At 39.6% G+C, this 21,688-nt stretch overlaps 1 protein-coding gene across 1 annotated transcript in view; it reads right to left on the bottom strand.

Moving 5' to 3' along the window:
• The window catches only part of myo1d (myosin 1D), a 138,123-nt gene that overhangs the window by 16,284 nt on the left and 100,151 nt on the right, over window positions 1-21,688 (bottom strand). Inside the window, exon 21 of the mRNA XM_085466848.1 lies at window positions 19,169-19,323. Coding sequence (XP_085322974.1) covers window positions 19,169-19,323 — 155 coding nt within the window. The remainder of the gene's footprint in view (window positions 1-19,168; window positions 19,324-21,688) is intronic.

Consider the following 21,688-nt stretch of genomic DNA (forward strand, 5'->3'; position numbering starts at 1 on the left):
AAACAACAATTTAACAGCTGCTGTGTTTTCTGATGAAAAGTGACTAAAGCTCAGCAGCTGCGCGTCTCAGTTTTCATCTGTTTTTCTTCCTGCTCTGATTCAGCACAGAACTGCTGCCATTATCCTGCGAATGAGTCTGTGGAAGTCTGAGACATGTGTGATTGGACAATTACGTTTAAAGCTTTGGAAGGAGAAGATCACTGAATCACATTTATATATTAGATTGTATATGAAGGATGGATTTAGCCACCCTCATGGCACCCAGTGGTTTGAGAACCTTTTCCAGTAGTCACTTAGAGATGTTGTGGTGTGATTTTAAAGTTATTTTATGGGTGAAAAAAGCACAACAAAGCTTTTTTTTGTGTCAATATGCACCACAGTTTTATATAATTTAAACTTATGCTGCTCTGATAAAATCATCTGACACCTAGTCTAAGACTAACTTAAGCACCAATACCATTTAGAACAAAAGGACCAAAAATGTGTGTTGACTACTGGTAGGACTGCCACATGACATCCTTATTCCCTGAGGACAGCAGGTGAATGACTGCCATCAATAACATCTACTTGCACAAGCTGTTCACAGATGCCCCAGTTAAACAAAAGGACAGACTTCTCACCTCTACATTTCATCGTTTAAGAGATCAGCGTGAGATGAAAAAGAACCGGAAATGTGCAAAGCAAAAGCCTTGTTCTCCAGGGGGACACTGTCGCTGCTCCACAGATGGTGGAGGCTATGAAACACTGCAGAGTCATTATAGCCACACAGCAGGAGGCTTAAACAAGCCTGTGCAGGAGGTCAGCTCTGTGTCAGATCCTGTCACTCTCTTTGTTCTTCTCTTTATACCGTGAAACCAGCGAGTTAAACCTTACTCACCAATCACCTGTGCCTTTGGCATTTCACTGATCGCATCTCAAGCCTCAGTAGAGTTTACTTTAAACACATTAGGTCAGTCAGTACATTGGTACACACTGACTCAGAGCAGATAACAAACAGAGTCAGCCTCAATTAGCTGCTCATTACCAAAGCGTGACTGCTCACTTGTCAAGTGGTTACGCCTCCACTTGTGTTCATTAAATTCAATCAACGTATCAATCAAAGGTTCATCCATTTCCATATACTGCCACAAGACTCTTCTCTTTGCAGTGGTAGGAAATCTGACATGTGCACAGTAAATCACATTAACAGACACGCTAATTGTCTGAGAAAGACAGGACTCATCGTTAATTCTAGGACAAGAAATGTAACGACGGGTTTAACTCATTTTTCAAATTTAAGTTATTTAAAAGGTAAAAACATAATTTTGGGAGCACAGATGGTCAGATACCAAATCCTCAGAGCAAATAATCAAGAGAAAAATATGCACTGAGCAGGCAACAGAAAAAGTTTGAAAGACTTAATTCAAAGAACATTTTTTCCCCACTTTCTATAAGTTGCAAACTCAATGAATCAGTCCAGCAAAAGTCCTTAAGGATGTGACTATTCCTGAGTGCTCAGCTGGAGTAAACAGTATTGAGAACTTTTAACCAATAGCTTTTCCCCCGTCGTTTAAAAAGCTTATCAAGGTATTTTTAACCAGAATGCGCAAAGTATTAAAAATATTAAAAGGCAAGAAAACCTGAGGCCAGTTTCATTAAGTTAGACACTAACTAGAGGTGGGAGAAACTAAAAAGATCTGTTGTACGAAGCAGTTTAGTCATAAATTCTGAGTTTGAAAGAAGAGAAATGGTAGACTGAGTGACAGCATCTGTTTGCCTTATTAGAAAATATTAGTCTTTTTAAAGAATTCAACAGTTACAAGTATATTTTACTAGCAGAATTCAGCACTCATCTTTTTCCTGTGGAGAAAACTACAGTGACAGTAAGAAGTGTTGGAAACTTCGTGCTTCATAAAATTTCAATGCACTGCAAACTTGCATTAGAATTTGTTATTTGACAAGACTCAATACTCTTTACTTTACAGAACAAACAAAGATGGTGTAAATATGTCCTTATTTCTCTGAATCACTCTAACTAATAATAATAATAATAATAATATCCATGAGAAACATTAAGACGGGTCTAATGCCTCTATTTTGACATTTTCAGATGAAATCAGTAGTCAAAGTATTTCTGCAGGCAAGCAGCCCCAAGTTTATCAGGGCTGGATATTACATAAACTCGGATAAAAGGCAGAAAAGGCTAGATCAAATTGACAGATATGCTGTGGTACTTTTGATATTAGTGTGAGAAAGCACAGATGGAGGGATAATGAATAAAGTAAGGCAATGAAAATGGGAAGGAAAATATGAAGGCACAAGAGAAGCGTGGTGAGACAGCAAATGATGGGGATTTAAATGGCAATTTGGAAATGAAGACAGGAAAGCAGGGACGGGAACAAGAAGAAGAAAACAAATGAGACCTCAATCTGAAATGGGAGGAGAGATAATAGAAAGGATAACAGGAGAAAAGAAGAAGAGTCCAAGGGAGGAGGAGGCGGAGGAGAAACTGTGCTGAGGCTAATCATAATTGGCCTGACACTGGGAGATGGTATGGTGCTGTTGCTGGGCGAAACATGTGTGTGTTTGGGGGTGGGGGAGGAGTACGGGGTAAATGTAAAGGTCAATGAAGAAATGAAGTCCGTGAAATATCAAGGCTCTTAATTCATTCCTACTACTTCATCTCAGCCTAACAGCACTTGTTGTGTTGTGCTTTTATCCACATGGAGAGTAAGATACTAGACTACAGTAAGAGCGAACATTATATCCATACATGCAGAGCTCCTGTGGGAATGCAGAGCCAGCTACTTTGCTAGCAAGTGGTCATGTAGCAGAAGAAATATAGTGCATAAAAACAGATGCAAACTGGTGAGTACTGGTCCATAAAAGACAGACTGGATTAACAGCCGTAGTCTACTAATACATTCATCCTTCGACAGCTTCTACAGTTAGAAAGCACCAAAAGAAGAAGTGCAATTAAAGTTTAAACAATTCAGTGCAAATGCATTTATTGCACATTTACTTGATTAATTACATTGTTGCAAAACTGTTTGCATACCAAATATCATCATAATATCCATTATTTTGCATTTTTTCTGTTCTGCTTGCTCAAGACTGTTTATGGACACTAACACGAGAGACTCTGATAAGACATTTATGTTGGAAACTTTGTGTTTTCTTCAGTTTACACTGTGTCTGAAGACAATAAGTGAGCGAGAAAGGAAAAAATAAATTTTTGAAGACATCAGTATGATGCGTGGCCACTCTTTGTTGGACCCCTGTAGTTACACTTGTGCTGAGCCTCTCGTTCAATTTGCAGTCGTCACCTCTTTGTAATCATTTGTTGATCTGCTACATTGAACCACAGGAACTGTGGCATTTGAAGGGTAGTTTAAAAAGGCAAAGTTCAGAGTTGAGATTTGTCAGAGAGCTCAGATATGAATTAAACAGCAACGCTCCATAATGAGAAGCCACAAGGTTTAAAATAATTTACTGAGGGTGCAATTAAACTTCAGAGAATTTCCCATGAAAAACTGATCCTTACGAGTAGCTTGAACTTTCCTAAATCCAGCCACACTTATCTCAGCCCATTAGAGCGCAGCTGAAATGATGCTTAATAAATCTGTCCCAGACTGCTGTATCTGTCAGAAGGTCACTAATTACATCTGTGCAGTTCTGTTCACAAGTAGTACGGCAAACACACGCCGTAAACACTATTCTGTTAACATTCACACAAGGACTCAAAGTCTTATCACTAATTACTGAGTCTCTGAAATTTTAGATGCACTCATGGTGATTTTAATTTTAATCTGCTTGAAGACATATGATCTATTCAGCTCGTCACTGTGGAATTATTGATGCTCAATGCACCAAAACAGCTAAAGCAATCAATGCAAAAGGCTTTTCTTCTGTTAGCTGATAAATACATTAAATGCATCACCACCAGTTCTAGCCATTACCTTGTAAAGTCCCATTTCAAAGTGCTGATTATTATTATTAGTATTATTATGTTGATATTGAAGTAATCATATTAGACTAGACTAGGGTGCTAAGCTATCAGCTAATGCTAGAAAAAAGGATCCATACCCGGATGGGTGTGCCACATAGACGCACACACCTGTTAATTAGTATCATATGAATACAATATTCAAACCTCTTACCAAATCTCTCTACATACATCTTCTGTTGGTACAATTAACTAGAAAATCACGTTATTTGTGAGATATACCATAATGATGTTCTAAAAAGGACCAACACCACAAACATGCTTGAGAGGTGAGTTCAGCAGTTCAAAGTATTCGAGGCATAATTACCCACACTTTGTAACTACTTGGATCAGAGGAGTCGCTTGCTTGGAGTAAAGTTTGGTATCCAGGTTGACTGCTCACATATATACATACATATATATGTATATTTGCATTTATGTGAGTCTGTACTCAGCCTCTCTCTCTTTCCTCCAGGTCATTTGGGTTTGGTTGAACTTTCTTTCAGCCATGTGTGGTCTGTCTCTTCATCTCTTTAAGTTGTGACAGATGTTGCACAACATGTGTCAGCAACAACTGGTCAGTCAAAGTCTTAATAACTTTAATAAAACTTCAGTGGGGAAATTCTTTTAAAAAATTCCCCCCAATAAGATTCCTATGTAAAAGGAAATGATCAAAAGCATTTTTGGATCAGGCTGCAAACATGTTTATTTCTGCTGGAAAGGCTTGCATTTTAACATCAGTCGTGGGTACAGACTTACTCTTGGAAGTATCCTCAAGTAGTCATTTAAACATGTGAAAATGCAAAACCAAGTCAGCCTTGAAGGTAGCTGCACTGTGTAATAATACAACATGGTATGGGAAGGCGATTTAAAGTGAAATTTTCTCCACATATGCAGATTCAGTGTGCTATACAAGGCACAAAGTAAAATGAATAATTACCCTTTATATATTGGATTCTATTCTATTTTATTTAATCCAGCGCCTCTTTCGTCCTTGTGCGTTACAGAAAAGGAGCGAAAAATGTGGCGAGACAGACGGTGTTTGGGGCTCTCTGCAGTGGAAAGTAGGTCACGTCGACTTGCACATTCACACACATTTTTTTCATTCATACACTGCACATTTTCACACTTCTAAGTATTATCTCTAATGTATGCTTACCCAGTCGGCACACCTAAACACACAATCCTCACAGTCACAACAACACAAGCACTTGGGCTTGGCTACTCGCCATCCATCACTCCACCCGGCCAGCCTCCTCCCCCAGGCTGCAGCACGGTGCCAATGAGACGAGTAGGACTACCCACTGGCCCACATAACAATGACTCCGAGTGTGTGCGAGTCTCTTTTATGTGTGTGCAGAAATTTGTGAACTTGCAGATTAGAAAATATAAAAGGTTTGAAGTCATATGTTGTCCCATGCATTACTATGGAAGACCATAACTACCATAATCAAACGTAAATGAAGAAATTAATACATGATTTAGTAAAACAAAATATATGCAAACAATATTAAATGATGTAGAGACTAAATTAATATAATATCACACATGTTGGTATATTCCACATGTGATTATTGGAATACCTGACTACGCAGGGAGTGGACTACTGTGAGTCTCCTCAATGAATAAATAAATATAAAGATATGAGGAAAAAAAGAAAACATTTGAAATAAAGAGTACAACTCCCCAGTAGCTTAAATAATGCACAAGAAAAGTAAGAAAATTGAAGAAAATTGTTTATCTCTACATATTTGATATTATTTTCAATGCATACTTGTCATTACAAATGGTTTGATACCTAATTTAAGTATAAATAATTGACTATAATTATTGCCTATAAAAATCTTTATTCACATCTAAGATGCTGTTCAAGAAACACCCTTAGCTATCTAATCAAAGACTAGTCAAGGTCATATTGGTTCAATATAGCATGTATATACCCTATAGCGTGGAAAAATCCACAGAGGATTGAGTATCTAGACAGCTAAAAGCTAATATACCAGCTTGTGCTGATTTTCTATTACACAACATATCCATCTCCTTCTTCTTTGTGTGATTTTTTCTATTATTTACAATTTGTTGTCCTACAGTTTTGTTAGTATGTTTCTTTTCACATTTCTCTGTCTGCAGTATGAGATTTGCTGTTATTATCTGCAGACAGCAGGGTTATTAATGGATCGCATGTGTATCAGACAAACATGGATCCGATGGTTGCTATGGGAACTGCATCCGCAGCGCCCCAGAAAAGGGGGGGGGGGGGGCGGAGAGAGCGAGAGCGGGAGGAGGATGAGGAATGTTAAGTGAAAAACAAGAGGGGGAGGGGGATGAGGAGCAGCAGTGGGGCGGGTGATGGATGGAGAAAGAGGAAATGGAGAAGGAGGGATGGAGCGAAAGAGGAGAAGAGAGAAGCCCACTTCTATCAGTCTGAAATATTTGATTCAGCAGAAAGGGTGACCTTGGAGAGGAAGACAAAAGCAGGTCGGCTTTCTCTCTCATTCTCTCCCTTTGTTTTTCTTATCACTCCTCTCCTCCACCCTCCCCCTCCTTTTATAAAAGATATTAGTGCCATCTTCACATATAACAGAAAAATCACTTTGGCACATTTATTGAACAGCAGTTTTTGTTCTTAAATATTAATTAGTCTCAGCAAACAGAGCTGATTCCTATAAAAAGAAAAAACTGCATGAATGGATGGCCTTGATTTATTCAAAGCACCAAATGTGTTAGCATGTTGTCCCATTTACTGCACACATAATGTTCTCCCAGCTTTTAGATAACAATCCTGAAAAGCCTAATGCTGTGTTTTAGTTATTTGGATGAAGTTTAGCAAAAATTCCAGGTAGGAATGTGCGAGTCTGTTGGGTGCCAAATAAAGCTGGTGGCATCTCAGAGATATGTGGCTTACTGTGACATATCAGGTCATGTTAAAAGCATATACAATAGTACAATAATACAGCTGGTCTTGTCACCCTTGTTCAGGATCCGTTGGGGGTCACATTAAATGCACTGGATAGCCTCAAGTACCATTTTTCTACAGGCAGGTTTAACATTGAGCTGGCATATATTACAACCCAGCTTTTCCTATCAAATCTAATTTTAGCAGCTGTTGGTACCTAAACCAAACCAAGTCGTGGGTGAAAGCTCGAGTCGATACAAAACTTACCAGTGAAAGTTAAACTAACAAGAAAACACAAAGATCTTAAACAGGAACATGAACTCTGGTTTCCAGAGTGGGACACCTGTCTGTGACTTAAGTCACTGCCAACCCTGTGGCTTCCTCACACAGACTCAGGAGACGCCAAAGAACGCCTTGCGTGCACCCACTGTGGCACTAGTGACGTTGAACAGTAGTACTTGATGCCCTGGGATGAGATTCGATCTAATAACCTGACCTTAAAGACAAAATGACAGTCATTTTGTTGTGTTTCCCCTATCAGTTACAACCTCTGATGGACCTTTGGTGGATTGTATAGTCAATTTCAGTGACACAGCAACTATTGGTCTCATGTTACCTTGAAAAACAGATTCCAGTAAGCATACAGGTCTTAACTTAAGTAAAATGAGAGCACTGCTGCTGCTGCAGACACTGACTGGACTTGATTTAAAGGCCATAACATAAGAGATTCATGCCTACTATTTTTGCTTTGCCAACAAAGGCTGATGTCTATACAATTTATGTTTTAAGTATTTTTATTTCCACATGTACGTAACCATGTTCAAATATCCACTGTGGAATAATAAAATATGAAAAAGGGTCTCAAAGGATGAACGCAGCTCTAACCATTGGAGACTCACATTAAAACCCTGCCAGTCCTTGAAAAAGCTCAATACACCCATACAAAGAAAGACTACTGTCATAATAGAGAAGGACAGGCTTTACGCGTCTATGACTAAAATAACGATCTTACTCAAACACAAACAGAAAGGAAATTAAGGAACAGTGACGCCAGCATGTCTGACGACATCATCTTACTACTGGAGACTAATGTGATCCCTGATACGCAACCTAAACCAAGAACACACAAATCAGTCAGACTTTATTCAGATAAATACAACTTTTCCATAACCAACTTCCTCTAAATTTTCTCCTTCCTTTTCTGTTATCTCTAATTTGATCCATTTCTTGCATTGCTTGCAGTCTCTCCCTCACCTCCCTTGCTGTTCTCTCCCTCACCTCCCTTGCTGTTCTCTCCCTGTTCCTAACACTCTTACTAATACTGTGTTTATTTCCCCCCCTCTGTTCTTAAACCCTGCAAGCATTCTGATTTAACACCCCTCTGGGGTGTCAGAAGCAGACAGGGGGAGGCTAAATGTTGAAGTCTTTAGGAAAGGAGGCAGGAAGCAGAAAGAGAATCTGACCACATAACTCTGATCAATGAAGCGTTGTGTACTGCACACTACTGCTGACTCATACTGTCAGACAGGATGGAGGGAGAAGAGGATGAATAATATAAGCAAGTGGGAGTGAGACAGAAGGACAAAGGGTGGGGTAGAGGTTACAGGAGAGTAAGAGAAACAAATGATATAACCAAGACGTATCTGTCACAAAGACAAACCTGAACAGTTTATAGGGACAGAACAAGGGAGGGAAGGAGAAAGTAAGCTAGGATGCTCTTATGTAGGAGGTAAGCTTTTGGTAAAAACATTCACAGTTGTAACAAAATCAGTACATACATAAAAATACTGCTTTAACTCCACTAGTCTTCAAACTGAGAGGACCTCAGACTTCTAGTAGGATGAGTGCAGGGGAATGAGTTATGGCTGGTTTGAGCAAGAGCCACAAAAACCTGCAAATTATTTTGATTTTTCTTTTGATTTCTACAGTCGGTGACCAGAGCGAGTGTACTCTACAACATCTGGACAAAGTCTTAGTTTTGAGTAGGGATGGGTATCGAAAACCGGTTCTTGTTGAGAACCGGTTCCCACTGTTTCAATTCCTTGGAATTGTTTGCCATTTTTGCAAACGATTCCCTTATCGATTCCAGTCGCCCCGAATGACGTCACCACGTTGCGGAGGGTCATTTACCTGGCAGGAAACACGGCGCCTCAAAACTTTGGTTATACTTTACGAGAACGGATGACAACAGGGCAACTTGCAATACTTGCTAAGTAGATATTTCATTTAAGGGAGGAAACACTACGAATATGCAAAAGCATTTGCTCACAAAACACGCGATGACCTTAAATGAATGTCGTGTTTTTAATTCCGATCCGGACTCGTGAATCTCAACCCAGCAGCAGCGGTAACGTTTGCACGTCCTCTCCCATTAATGCGGCAGGTAAATAATCAACTAACAGTGCATATTATGTTAGCGCGATCTGCCTTATTACAAAACCTGCCATTACTGTGCGTTTAGGTGACCATGATGAGAGAGACAGAGTCTGGCTCAGATGCTGGCAGTTCTCGCTGCAGTCTACCGGTAGCGTCTCCTTTCAGGCCAGGATAGACAAATGTCACCGAGCAGTGACTAAGTTTGTGCTAAAAGGCTTGGACCCATTTGCCACAGCAGATGCCCCGATTTTCGGTAAGTGAATGTGTTTAATTGTAGGCAGGGACATTACTGGATATTCTTGTGTAATTGTTACAGAATAATTTATGTTATACTTTGATATTGCTACAGAAGAATATTTATTTTATTATTTTACATTTACAATTTTTTTCCTGGGGACCCTGTGACACCCCATTGAGGAGCCATAGGCTGTGGATCTCTTAAGATCTCACTGCTGCGTTTGTAAGGCCATGTTACTCCTAAATTTCTATGTTGTTCAAAGAGAAGATATAAAACAAAGTTCTAAGCTAATCGACCTTAGTGTTCTCCTTTTATAAAAAGAATCGATAAGAGAATCGATAAAGAATCGAATCGTTAAACAGAATCGAAAATGGAATCGAAATCGTGAAAATCTTATCAATACCCATCCCTAGTTTTGAGTGAAATATTTTCAAATTAAAAATCACTTTAAATTAAATAACTAGCACAAAATAATAAATATAAATGTGAAGCACGCTGTGATGCTCAGTTAATTTCATCTGTCAGACGTCATGTTATACTCACCAAACTGCTGCTTTATTTTCTTTTACCAGAACAACTTTTACATTTTCCAGTTAACTGAAATGATTTCTTCTCTGTCTTGTTTTTTTCCATTTGTCATTATAACAAACAATGACTCAGCATCATTTCCTGACTGTTTGTCTTGCACTACTCTGTCCTTTATTTTTTGATTTATTTTTGTAAAATGTCTCAATTATCAGATGGACTGTCGAGGAAGGTAGATGTTCTCCTCTGATTTAATTTAACCAACTTTGATGATACCAAAACTTTTTATTAAGATGCAGTATTATGATTTCAGACACTAAAAACATCAGCTACTACTTTGGTTTGTACCTAAATATCATTGAAAGCTAACAAGCTAAACTACACGGGTGCACAACAAAATCTGTGTTAATTTAACACCAAATACTTTAATTATCATATAAAAAGTCCTGTTTTAATCGGTCTATAAAAAGAAGGCAAATATTGAGAAAAAAAAAAACTTTTTCCAGGTGAAATAAATGCTTTTCAGCCTGATTTTTCTCATTAAAAGAAGGAAGAGCAAGTGCAAATGGAATCTGCACTGTTAACTATCTAAACACTTTAACATTAAACTGCAAATAAACTTGTCTTAGCGTTTTTGTGACCGCTGCAGTTGGTATAAATTGTTGTATAATTTATCCATTTAAATTCTACTTAGGCTTATACTTAGGAATATATCTGCCTTGCTACCACGGGCAGATGTAGCCACTAGCTGTTTGCTTCACCTCTGCTAATTTAAGTAGCTAAACTGGACCTCTTAACCATGTTTATGTCTTGTTCATACTGACAAAGTAATACGGTCTGCTGTGTGGATAATGGCACTAACAATACATACAGCCTGTCCAAGAAGCCTTTGCTCAAGTTTTGGTTGCTGAAATTCTAATATTTCATTTGTACATTTGTACAATAAATAGTAGGCTGTCTGTGTGATGCGATACAACTGTTCAGGCTGAGAAAGTACCATGTTATCCAAGCTACAACCTGATCACTTCAGGCTAAAAAGCTAAAGCTAAAGCCTAAACCCCTAAATTTCAGCCTCAAAACAACAGTCAACATCAAGGTGACTATGCCCAATGTTTATTTACAGTCTGTAGTTTTTATGTAATCAATATATAATAAGTTAATAGTCAATACAGAGGTTTGTTAAACAAAACAAACAAACTGTTTTATTACTAGGATGTAATCGGTTATTGTATTGGCACTACATTCAGTCCCGATGTTCTTCTCCTTGACTAATTGACGAATTTTTTAATAACAAAACCATTAATCTCTTGTTGCAGCCAAATTCACACAGAGGACAGCAGGCAAGGATGCTATCAATGTCCTTAACCCCCCACACATCCACACACAATCCATCCACTGCACAGGCTTTTTCATTAGTCACTGTGGACATTGTAGCAACAGCTTGACTTCCCAGAGTCTTTATCTAAGAAACCAATTCCAGCTGCTTACACATCGCAGCAACTACAACGGCAGAAAACAGCAGAGATTATGTGAACCAAGGATTTAAAAGAATCAGCGGTGAGTTAGGAGGGGAAGACGTGCCAAGAAGTTTCTAATAATACATTCAGAACAACATCAACATGGCGTAAAACCCACCGAGTGCCACTTTCAAATGTCAAAAAATAAATAAATAAAAAATCCCAACCCCCTTTTTTTTTTTGGCATATATATATTGAATTTTATTTATCTACCACCTGGAGCTTATCACCTATGAGAATTGAAGACGAGGATGAATAATTCATTACAAAGTTATTTTTACATTTTGTCTCTCAGTGACGAAAAGTGCGAGTCAACATGGAAGCCTGAGATGTGGCACTGAGTGAGATATAAACTGCAACACATTTAAACAGAATACAGCACGAAGTAAATCTCATATTTATTATCAAGTCATGGTTTATTGTGCACATTTTAAAAGTGTGCAAGTCTCTTGTTCATGATGATGAGTTAACAAAGACCTCACCCTGTTAGGAGAAATGGTGTTCTTTAACATGGCCTGCAATTCATGGTGGGTCTGATATTGGAAGACAAAGCCAAAAAACAAGGGTTAGGGGGACATTTGTCTTCAAAGAAAAAGTTGTGCTTTACCAGTGCTGCTGGCACATTTCAAAACTGGTTTTTGTCAGTTTCAGTAAAGCTCAGCAAGCAGCCTGTGAGTGTTTCCAGCAGATTTGCTGTCTTTTGTGCAATCTACTGATGACCTCGCCAACCTGCTAGCAACTAAAGCAATCATAAGGAGGCTTGGAGGTCCTCATACCTCTTTACAACCACTAGCAGCTCCCACCAACCACTCATCAACCAATCATGGAATACACATTTATTTCCAGTGACTGGTGGTTACCAGATGGTTGCTGATTGGTCTTTAAACTTGTGTGACTGAGGTCTTAAGCAACATAGTGAGAAAACGAGAATTACTGCCATACCTCTGCCATCTTTTTCTCTGTGCTGGTTAATGCTTTACCTTATACTTCACATATTTATTCTTAGACTCTAGTAGAGAAGCTTTGCATGAATCACAGTTCAAAATAATCCCTTCTCATCTTATACTGCTCCTTGGGGCAGTAGTTCAGTAGGTTTTTAGCTTACACAGATTATTTGTAGACACTATGACCTCATAATTTGAAACTTCTACCGTGTTTAATATAAACACTGACACAATATATAAGATAAAAAATAAGGACAAGCAAAATAAGTCCTCTTCAAAGAAATTTTAGGGTAAAAAGACACTTGCAAACATTCAGCCGTTTCTTGTGGTGGCAGATAATCTTTACCTTTGGCATTTATTGCCAGCGGCAGAGCATTTCTGATATGCGTCTATTGACACCACACTGCAGACTGGTCCTAATGAAACCATAGCTTCTCTTTGCATTATTGATAGCTGGTCCTTTGATATATTCTTCGTGGGGTGAACAAGAAATAAGACTTCACAAACTAATGTACTGTGTTATGGTATATACAGTTTATGATATAGACCTGATTCCACCCTGTTACTATTAGAGGATGTATAGTAATCAGTGAGAGAGGCTGGAACATATATATGAGGTCTTTTGGGTTCTTTGACTCTGTCCTTGATTTTAATGTGTGACAGATGCAGCGTGTCTACTCCTATCCTAGCAGAGGATTTGTGGGTGTGCTGCAATCACTGCTGCATGGTGCGCATGTCAACACACACACAGGAGCACACACGCACACAAGGGAAAGACAGAGAAAAAAGGGGGTGGCTCTGTCTTGTCTAAATATAGGCCTCAACAGCAGCACAGCCTTAAATATTTCATTGCCTCTTCTCCAGAAATGAAGAGGGGGGGAGCCAGAGGAGGAAAAAGGAAAGATTGAGAAAGAGTCAGAGAGAGAGAGATGAGCAAGTGGAGGGGGGGCCTAAGGGGTTCAGGAGAGACTGAGATCAGGACAATAGGGATAGTCAAAAATAGGAAGAAGAAAGAAGAGCAAAAAAGGATACGCAGAGGAAGAAAGAAAGAAGAAAGGCTGGAGGCAAGGGAATCTAATCCCTCCTCCTCCTTTTTATGCAAAATAAGACTGAAATATTTTGGAATTTCTTCAGACAAGTGGTGCATCACGGCCGATAAGAGGAAGAGGGTTATCTTCTTATGTATGCGGAGTCGAAATCTCTGAATCCCTCCAGCTTGAAGGAACTTGGTATTGATAAGTTTGTGCTTGACATTATGAAAAATACTTTCATTTCTCAGCAAAATAAATAAATAAATAAATAATAACAGAAAATATCAAACAGATTAATGTCAAGCAGATTTGCAAACTGTCAAAAAGAAATGGCACCACACGGAAACTCAAGTATCCGACTACAGCCATGACAGAAGAGGATTTATTCCCTTTGGCGGTGTCATTCTGTTTTGGCCTCGATGTCACTTTGAGGAGGATAAAGTGTTGCTTTGTTGCTGATTTAAGCTGCCCTTCTTCCAGTATGCTGTTATGGACACTGTGCAGCATGCTGAAGGAGAGATAAAGGTTAAAGCCGCATCTACAGGGAGCTGCAGCAGCAGGACACTGGATGCAGAAGATCCTACAGTACACAAGCATGAGCGCAATCGCATGTACACTGCTTCACGGGAAATCCTCCACAAACACAACACACAAATCTACTAAGAACAAAGGCACAATCACGAACACATTATTTGCACATGCTGGTGTTCCCTTTGTTCTGTCACTGTTTCACAATGATGGATGAGCCTGAATGTGAAGCACATACAGGGTCATTACGCGAGGCCCACTGGAGGTTCTTAACAGCCCGACACCTACGGGGAAATGGGCTCCACAATGGAACAAGGTAACACCATCAAACGGCAATGATGAAGGACGCACACACAGGCAACGCTGCAAACACATTAAACACCAAGATGAGCAGATGCAGGCACATCTGTCTGCAAGCAATACTATATGCACCGCCCTGTCTCTCTCTTACAACCAGACACAATGAGACACAAACATGAACAGAGAACTCAATGCATGTAGCAGACTATACTGTAGACGGGTCAGGAATAATAATAATCAGTGTCAGTGACTTAAAAACACGCCTTATCAAAACATTAATGTATGGGTATATCAAATTAACAAAAAGGTCAGCTATCAACAAACTACATTGTGTCACTGGTTTGATCTTAAGCAGTCATTTAGCAGCTTACTGAGTTTATTTTAAGACTGAGTCATTTATTTTGGATTTGCATAGCTTAGACATTGACATCTTCTTCTACCATGAAAACGCAAAGTTCAACTCATGTGAAAATACTAAACACACTGCCAAGCAACTAAAAAACAAAAAAATTAAAAAAAAAACACTGTAATAGTTCACTCGACCCTCTTTAGTGCTGATGATGGCACACATACATTGTTTCAATAAGCTTATGCCAAGCTCATGTCACCATATTGATTTCCATCCAGAGTTGGATTCATTTTTCACTGAGATCTTGTATCGATGTTGGGAAAGTCAAACCGCTGCATAAAGCGGCACACATCCCACCGACGCTGATTGAAGTTGAGGTTTGCGGCGAGCGTCAAGATTATTTCTCACACTCAACACGCTTTCACTGAATCCTGGAATATTTCCATGTCGTTTCCAGCTCATTACGTATATTCGGGTAGTCTGCTGACCACAGTTTTGGGGACACAACATTGCTGAATCTTGTTGTGTCCCAACTGAATCTTGAGCAGATCAGATCAGCACCCACACTAGACACGATGGGTGCATCACTTCATGTGGTCTAAGGAGCTTGGAAAGAAAAGCGTCTGGACTTCTTTAAGTTTCTTTGAAGACGTTTCACCTCTTATCCGAGAAGCTTCATCAATTCTAAGAGCAACTGGTGGAGAGTCACAGATTTTAAGCCCTATGCGGGTGTCCCCAAGAGAGTAATGGACCCCCTATGGATCCTCTACCTAGTCACACGAGCCAAGGTGTGAAAACGGGTGTGGGTCACAATCAGCCAAGGTTTCAGGTGAACCCACTGTGAAGCCTAGCCCCACCTTACCATCCGATTTAAAGAAGTCCAGATCCTTTTCTTTCCAAAATCCTTAAACTACGATGACGTGGATGACTGATAAACTTCATGTACCTCTTTTCTGCACCACTGTGGAATAATTGAAATCTAGACTCAGACCACATGACCTTTAGCCAGTGCTTCAGTGTCCAATCTTTGTGCGCACTAGCAAACACAAGAAGAAGAAAAAAAGCTTCTGTTTTCTAGGTAAATAGAAGGAGCACTGGGAAGCAAAGCATACAGCAGACAGAGAGGTTGCAAAGGCAGAGGAAAAAGCTTATAGGGAGTTGTAGAAGCCGGGTTAAGACAGTATGTATTGTAGTATGAGACGAGCATCAGGGGTGATGTGTAACATCACAAGATGATAGTGAGACCCGCTATGATGTATGGTTTGGAAACTATAGTACTGACAAAAAGACAGGAGGTGGAGCTGGAGGTGGCAGAGGTGAAGAGGCTAAGAGTTTTGTTCAGACCAGAATGGACAAGATTATTAATGAGTATAGCAGAGGGACAGCTCAGGTTGAGCAGTTTAGAGACAAAGTTAGAGGGGCAAGGCTGGTGGCTGAGGTTTGGACATGTACAGAGGAGGAATAGTGACTAGACTGGACAAAGGATGTTGGAGATGGAGCTGCCAGGCAGGAGGAAAAGAGGAAGATAACAGAGAAGGATAGATGAAGTGAAAGAGGACATGCAGAGGGCTGGTCTGACAGAAGAGGTTGCTAGGGTAGGAAGAGATGGAGGCAGATGATCCATTGTGGTAACCCCTAAAGGGAGAAGCCAAAAGAAGCAAAAGAAGATATAGAAGAAGAGGCCGTTTTAGCAATCTCCTTAGTCGTTTTCTTTGCTTGATGCATCTTTTATCTGAATGCTGCAGCCAAGTCCCTGGGCAGCTGGTTTTGTCCGTTTAAAAAATAATCCCATATAGATGACTTTGTAATCTTTTCCATAACCAGCGAGTGTGTGCTGCTTGGATGAAAGAGGACTGTTCACACACCTCCCCTCAATAAATACGCCAGTTGTTGGACTGACGACTGGATGTGGATAAAATGTTTTATTTATATTTGAAGACATGATGAAATTTTCCCTAACTTCAATACGTAATACTGCAGGTGGAGCACAAAACAGCAATTATAGAAGAACTGCATGTTTAGACACACTCTGACTGTTTTTGTCCATTTTCTGATCCACACCACGTTTCACACAGCGAAGTTAAACTTTTTTATGCCGTCAATAAAAGATGGACCGATCACCTGCATGTCTGATGTCCACAGCTGTAGACTTTGGTGACACTATTGAGCTGAAAAAACAAATAAAAATCTATGATTACCAGTCAACTGAATTTAAATACACAATTTTTCCCAACTCCCACAACCCTGAACTGAATAAGCAGAAGAAGATGGATACATGGAATTTCTCCACTATATTTGTTTTAAGTTTAGAAGGTAAAAAAAAAAAAACTTTCTTTCTGGTGACACAAATTGAAAAGATTGAATAATAAAGATGCCCAGACTTAACTGGATGCCTGCTTCTAAAACAAGCTACAGTATATTTCTCAGAACAGATGGGAAATCGTTTTGTGTAACTTTATCAAAAAATTGTAACAAATAAATATAGATTTACTGAACTAAAGAAATTTTTATAACCTCATTCGGCTGCTCGATTATTTGCAAGGGGTCCCCACAGTGGATAGATCCACATATTTAATTTGGCCCAGATTTTATCTACAGTACACAATATCTTCAAAAGCTTTAGATTTTTAGTTTGAAAGGGCCTGAAGATCTCTGATGCCTGAGATCTTTCGGCCCTCAGGTGGCACTGCATTAAAAATATGCATGAGTATTCAAAGAAAAACCACTGCGTGGGCTCAGGAACACTTCCAGAACTCACAGTTCAGAGAATCAACCAAAAATGCAGGTTAAAGCTGTATTAAAGAAGTAGAAGCAATAAGTGAACACGATCCAAAAACACATCTTCTCTGGGCCAAAAGTCTTTTTCAAAAACATGGACATGCAACCTTTGGATTAAAGAGGAGCAGGTTTCTATCAAAGTTTACTAAAAAGCCAACATGTCTGATGGTATGGGGGTACATTATCTACAGGTTTTAAAGGAACGTGTGCTCCCATCCTGACGATGACTTGTTCAGGAAAGGCTTTGCATATTTAAGCAAAGCCTGCATTTAAGCAAACTACATACTGCATCTATTACAGCAGCATGGCTTCACAGTAGAAGAGTGTGGGTGCTTAACTGCCCTGTCTGCAGTCCACAATCCTCTCCAAAAATCCTTCAGCTGGTCCCCTCAGTTCCCAGATGTTTACAGGTTGTTATTAAAGAAGAGAAGATACTACAGTGATAAACTCGGTCCTCTCCCATGCTGCTGTCATCAAATTTGAAATGAGTCAATATTTTTCTTCATTTTAAACATTTGATATGTTTTCTATGTCCTCTGATGTGAATAAAAGTTGATTTATTAGATGAGCATTCTATTTTTATTTCCATTTTAAAGAACCCAACTTTTTCAGAACAGGGTTTGCATTTGCACAGTAGTTTCATTTCACATTAGTGTGTCGATCTTTACTGCGTTTGTCTTTTCCCTGCTCCCAGTCTCACTGTGAATGAACATCCTTGCATACAAGAGACAGGTGAAGCGAAATAACATTGAAATGGCGACATAAATCTAAAATAGCGTAGTTCTTCCTCAGTAATGTCAGCTCACTGGATCAGAGATTGCAGTTAAGTTAAAAAACTGAAGATTTACAAAAAAAGTGAAATATCTCATAACTGATAAGATTCCTCCATGTTACGTACGTTACATCTTTCCCTCAGCAATGCAATGATGCTGACGCGTGGCGTAGTGAACAGAGACCAACCGAGAATTAAACTGAACAGACTGGACAGCTGTCAGCAAGAACCAATCCAGCTTTTTAATCAGGATTAGCCTGATGTCCTATCAAAACATCTGATTGGCGCATCCATACTGACTTTTGTTCATTTCACATTTTTGACCTAAAGCGGACACAAAACCACGTAGAAACGAAACAATAGCTTTAGAAAGAATTAACAAACATTTTATCCCAATTATCCATCTGCCTTTCTCAGCTGAACAGGAAAACAACAAATGATGTACGAATTAATATCCTGTCCTGAAGCGTGCTCTGAGTCCTTATTAAGTGAACATTAGGGTTTAAGTGGGGACAGCTGCTGCTGCGTCGTCTAACTGCCTCATAATCCTGCAACCACAGGTCACATCAGCCAGTACCACACATATGAGCCAGTGTGACTGGATTTGACATAATGTTCTAGAAATTCAATTGAGCCAATTTTATTATTTTCTCAATTTAGGAAGCACGTTGCTCCTGCAGCTATGCGGGAAATTACCTCAAATGAGAGCCGCACAAGGTTTAAGTGGGGACAATATGCTGATTATTAACTGGAAGCAGTTTTCTCTACACAGTAAATAGAAGAAATGAGCTACCTTCACCTCGTGTCACCCACAAGTCTTTAAATCAGAACAGCTAACATTTTTCGGGACATTTTAACATATCATATTTAGGCACATAAACAGGTGACTCTGCTTTCACCAGTGCCTGTTGCCCTTCCTCTGACTACTACTTGTTTCCCTCACTGCTTACCTCTTGAAATGGCTAAGCAGGGTGCCAACTAGCTCCCCGATGCGGCTCTCATTGGCAGGCACCATACCCTGCAGGCACACCACGAGATCCCTGCTGTCCTTGGTGTGGAACACAACCAGCTGGTCCTTCCCGGGGGACACGCTCAGCCCTGTCACCTGAGATACACAAATAGAGAGAGAAAGGACTGAAACAGAAGATGGCAGCACTGCATGTACAAGGATGCCAGCTGCCGTTAAACCCTGAAGAAGAAGAAGCTGTGTCCCAGAATTCATAGCGCGGCCCTGCTCAGTTTCCAACAATGGCGGCAGCTAGTTAGTTTTAATATTACTCTTATTATTCTTTCTGGGTCACAAAATAAACGTTTAACATATTTTCAGGCGAAAATGTAGCTGTGTAAACCTCAAATATCTGCTCAGTTTATCAAGACATCACATATTTTCAAAAGCGCTCCGACGTTTTCGGAGACGTCTGTTTTCCACCAGCTCGATAGCTAAGCGGGGTTTAAGGCTCGCTAGAGCCCGTGAGAACACCGGACTCCCGGCAAATCGTTTTCAAACCCACCGCCGTCTTTCGCTACTCAGGTTAAACATGATATATAAGTCACTTAGATAACTTCAAAATGTTATTGTTTGGCTGTTATATTTTAGATAGCAAGGTGCAGACGGCTGAGTTTATTAAACTTCACCAAAACAATCTGCAAATTTCATTAAAATTTAATAAACTATCATCTTGCCTTTATTTTTAGTTAGCACATACCTTAAACACTTAAAGCTGTAAGCTAATGATAGTTATATAAGAGCAGATGCTGCGGGTGCAATAAGCTGTACATTTTATGTCCAATGGATGCTTGAAATGATTAGTCGACTAATCGCAAAAATAATCAGTGACTAGTCGACTATCAAAATAATTGTTTGTTGCAGCCCTACTTTGATGGCCGCTTCCATCCATGATCTAAAACTGGTTTCTTGAACAGCAAGTTTAACCCACTCAAATCTGCCCATCAGTCACCAGATCTCAGTCCCAGAGAGTGTTTGAATGGGAGATTCGCATGGTGGATGTTTCGCCAACAAATCTGCAGAAACTGTGTGATGCCATCATATCAATATGAAGCAAACTGTCTGAGGAAGAGGCCAGTATATGTTAATGATCTTCTTCCGTTAGTCTTGTCTTTTTCCAATATGCACGTCTTTATCCTGTTAATTTCAACAGTGGGACAAGGCTGGGCATGTACTTTTATTCTTTAAACATTGTGTTTTCTTCATTTCAAAGGAAACTATTAGCCGCTCGATCTTCTAGCAGAAATTGTGTAGGCTAAACATACTTTCCCCCCTTACTTTTCATTTATGATAGGATTGTACAAAATATTGCTGCTTGTTCCTGTTTTTATGTGTCCCCGAAAAGGATGCATATACAGGGTATATGGTATATGGAAGAAAAGAAAAGAAATACTCTGTTTGAATCATGAAAAACCCCTTTTTGAATTTTCTCAGAATAAATAAGAAAAGATCATTACTATTACACTAAGGCAAATTGGTGATTTATCGACAAGATGTGATGAATTACTCGGACAAATATCAGTCAGTATCCGTCTCTGGTGTCAACTGGTGTACGGGATTTCTTCTGGTGGAGAACGTCATCAGCATCTAGAGTAATGCTTTATAGATTAGCCTCCCAAAGGGCCAGTCTAATTTTTCCAATTAGAGCCCCCCGAACTAAAGCAGCTGGGTTAAAAGGAGACTCTGTTTTTCAGCTGGATTGTCTGCTTCACAGGTCTAACAAAGCTGCAGGAAGAATCCAATATATTTACAGACAAACACTTTTCAGGAGAAAAAAGAAGACCTGAGCTTCATTTCTCATTAACTTCCCATTACTTTTCCCTTTATCCTATATCCACCCTCTATTTAGCCTCGCTTTCCTTTGTCTCCTTTGTCATCTCCCCTAGGTTTTAGCCATTTTTCTTTGTCTTTCCAAGTTGAACTGAAGGCAGTGAATGTTGAGGAAATAGCCAGAGGGCAGCCAGTCAGCTACACTAATAACCATCACCAGAGAGCAATGCCGAGACAAACTCCCCATCACAGGCAGACAAGCAGAGACAGGTTTTGACCGGCGGCAAATCAACCAGCTAGCTTATTTAGCCTCAACATGATGCCCGTGATTTCAGAAACAAACACTTCACGTAATCACCGTGAATTAAAGCCTAAAGCCATGCCTCTCTGTATAGCAATCCACCCACAGTTAATTACAAAGAGCCGATTACATTTACATTTATATTAAAGGCTTAATTGATTGGAACGACAGTCGGTGTTCTAATGAGTTGGGTAATGATACATTCAGATTCGCTTCCTTGTCTCATTTTTTTCTCTGTCTTGATTCCCCCAAATCAGTTTAACCAGAATATGAAATCTGTTAGAGCCATTCATCTGCCCCGCCACCTGCTCAATGACTCGTCTGTCATCCCGTTACATATTTAACAAAACTTGGAGATGTGGACATATTTTAGTCCTGCCCTCCAATTTGGGC

The sequence above is a fragment of the Copadichromis virginalis genome, linkage group LG8 (assembly GCF_057382275.1).
Source record: "Copadichromis virginalis isolate Kocher_CV1m ecotype Utaka linkage group LG8, C_Virginalis_male_GT1.1, whole genome shotgun sequence".
Classification (NCBI taxonomy): Eukaryota; Metazoa; Chordata; class Actinopteri; order Cichliformes; family Cichlidae; genus Copadichromis; species Copadichromis virginalis.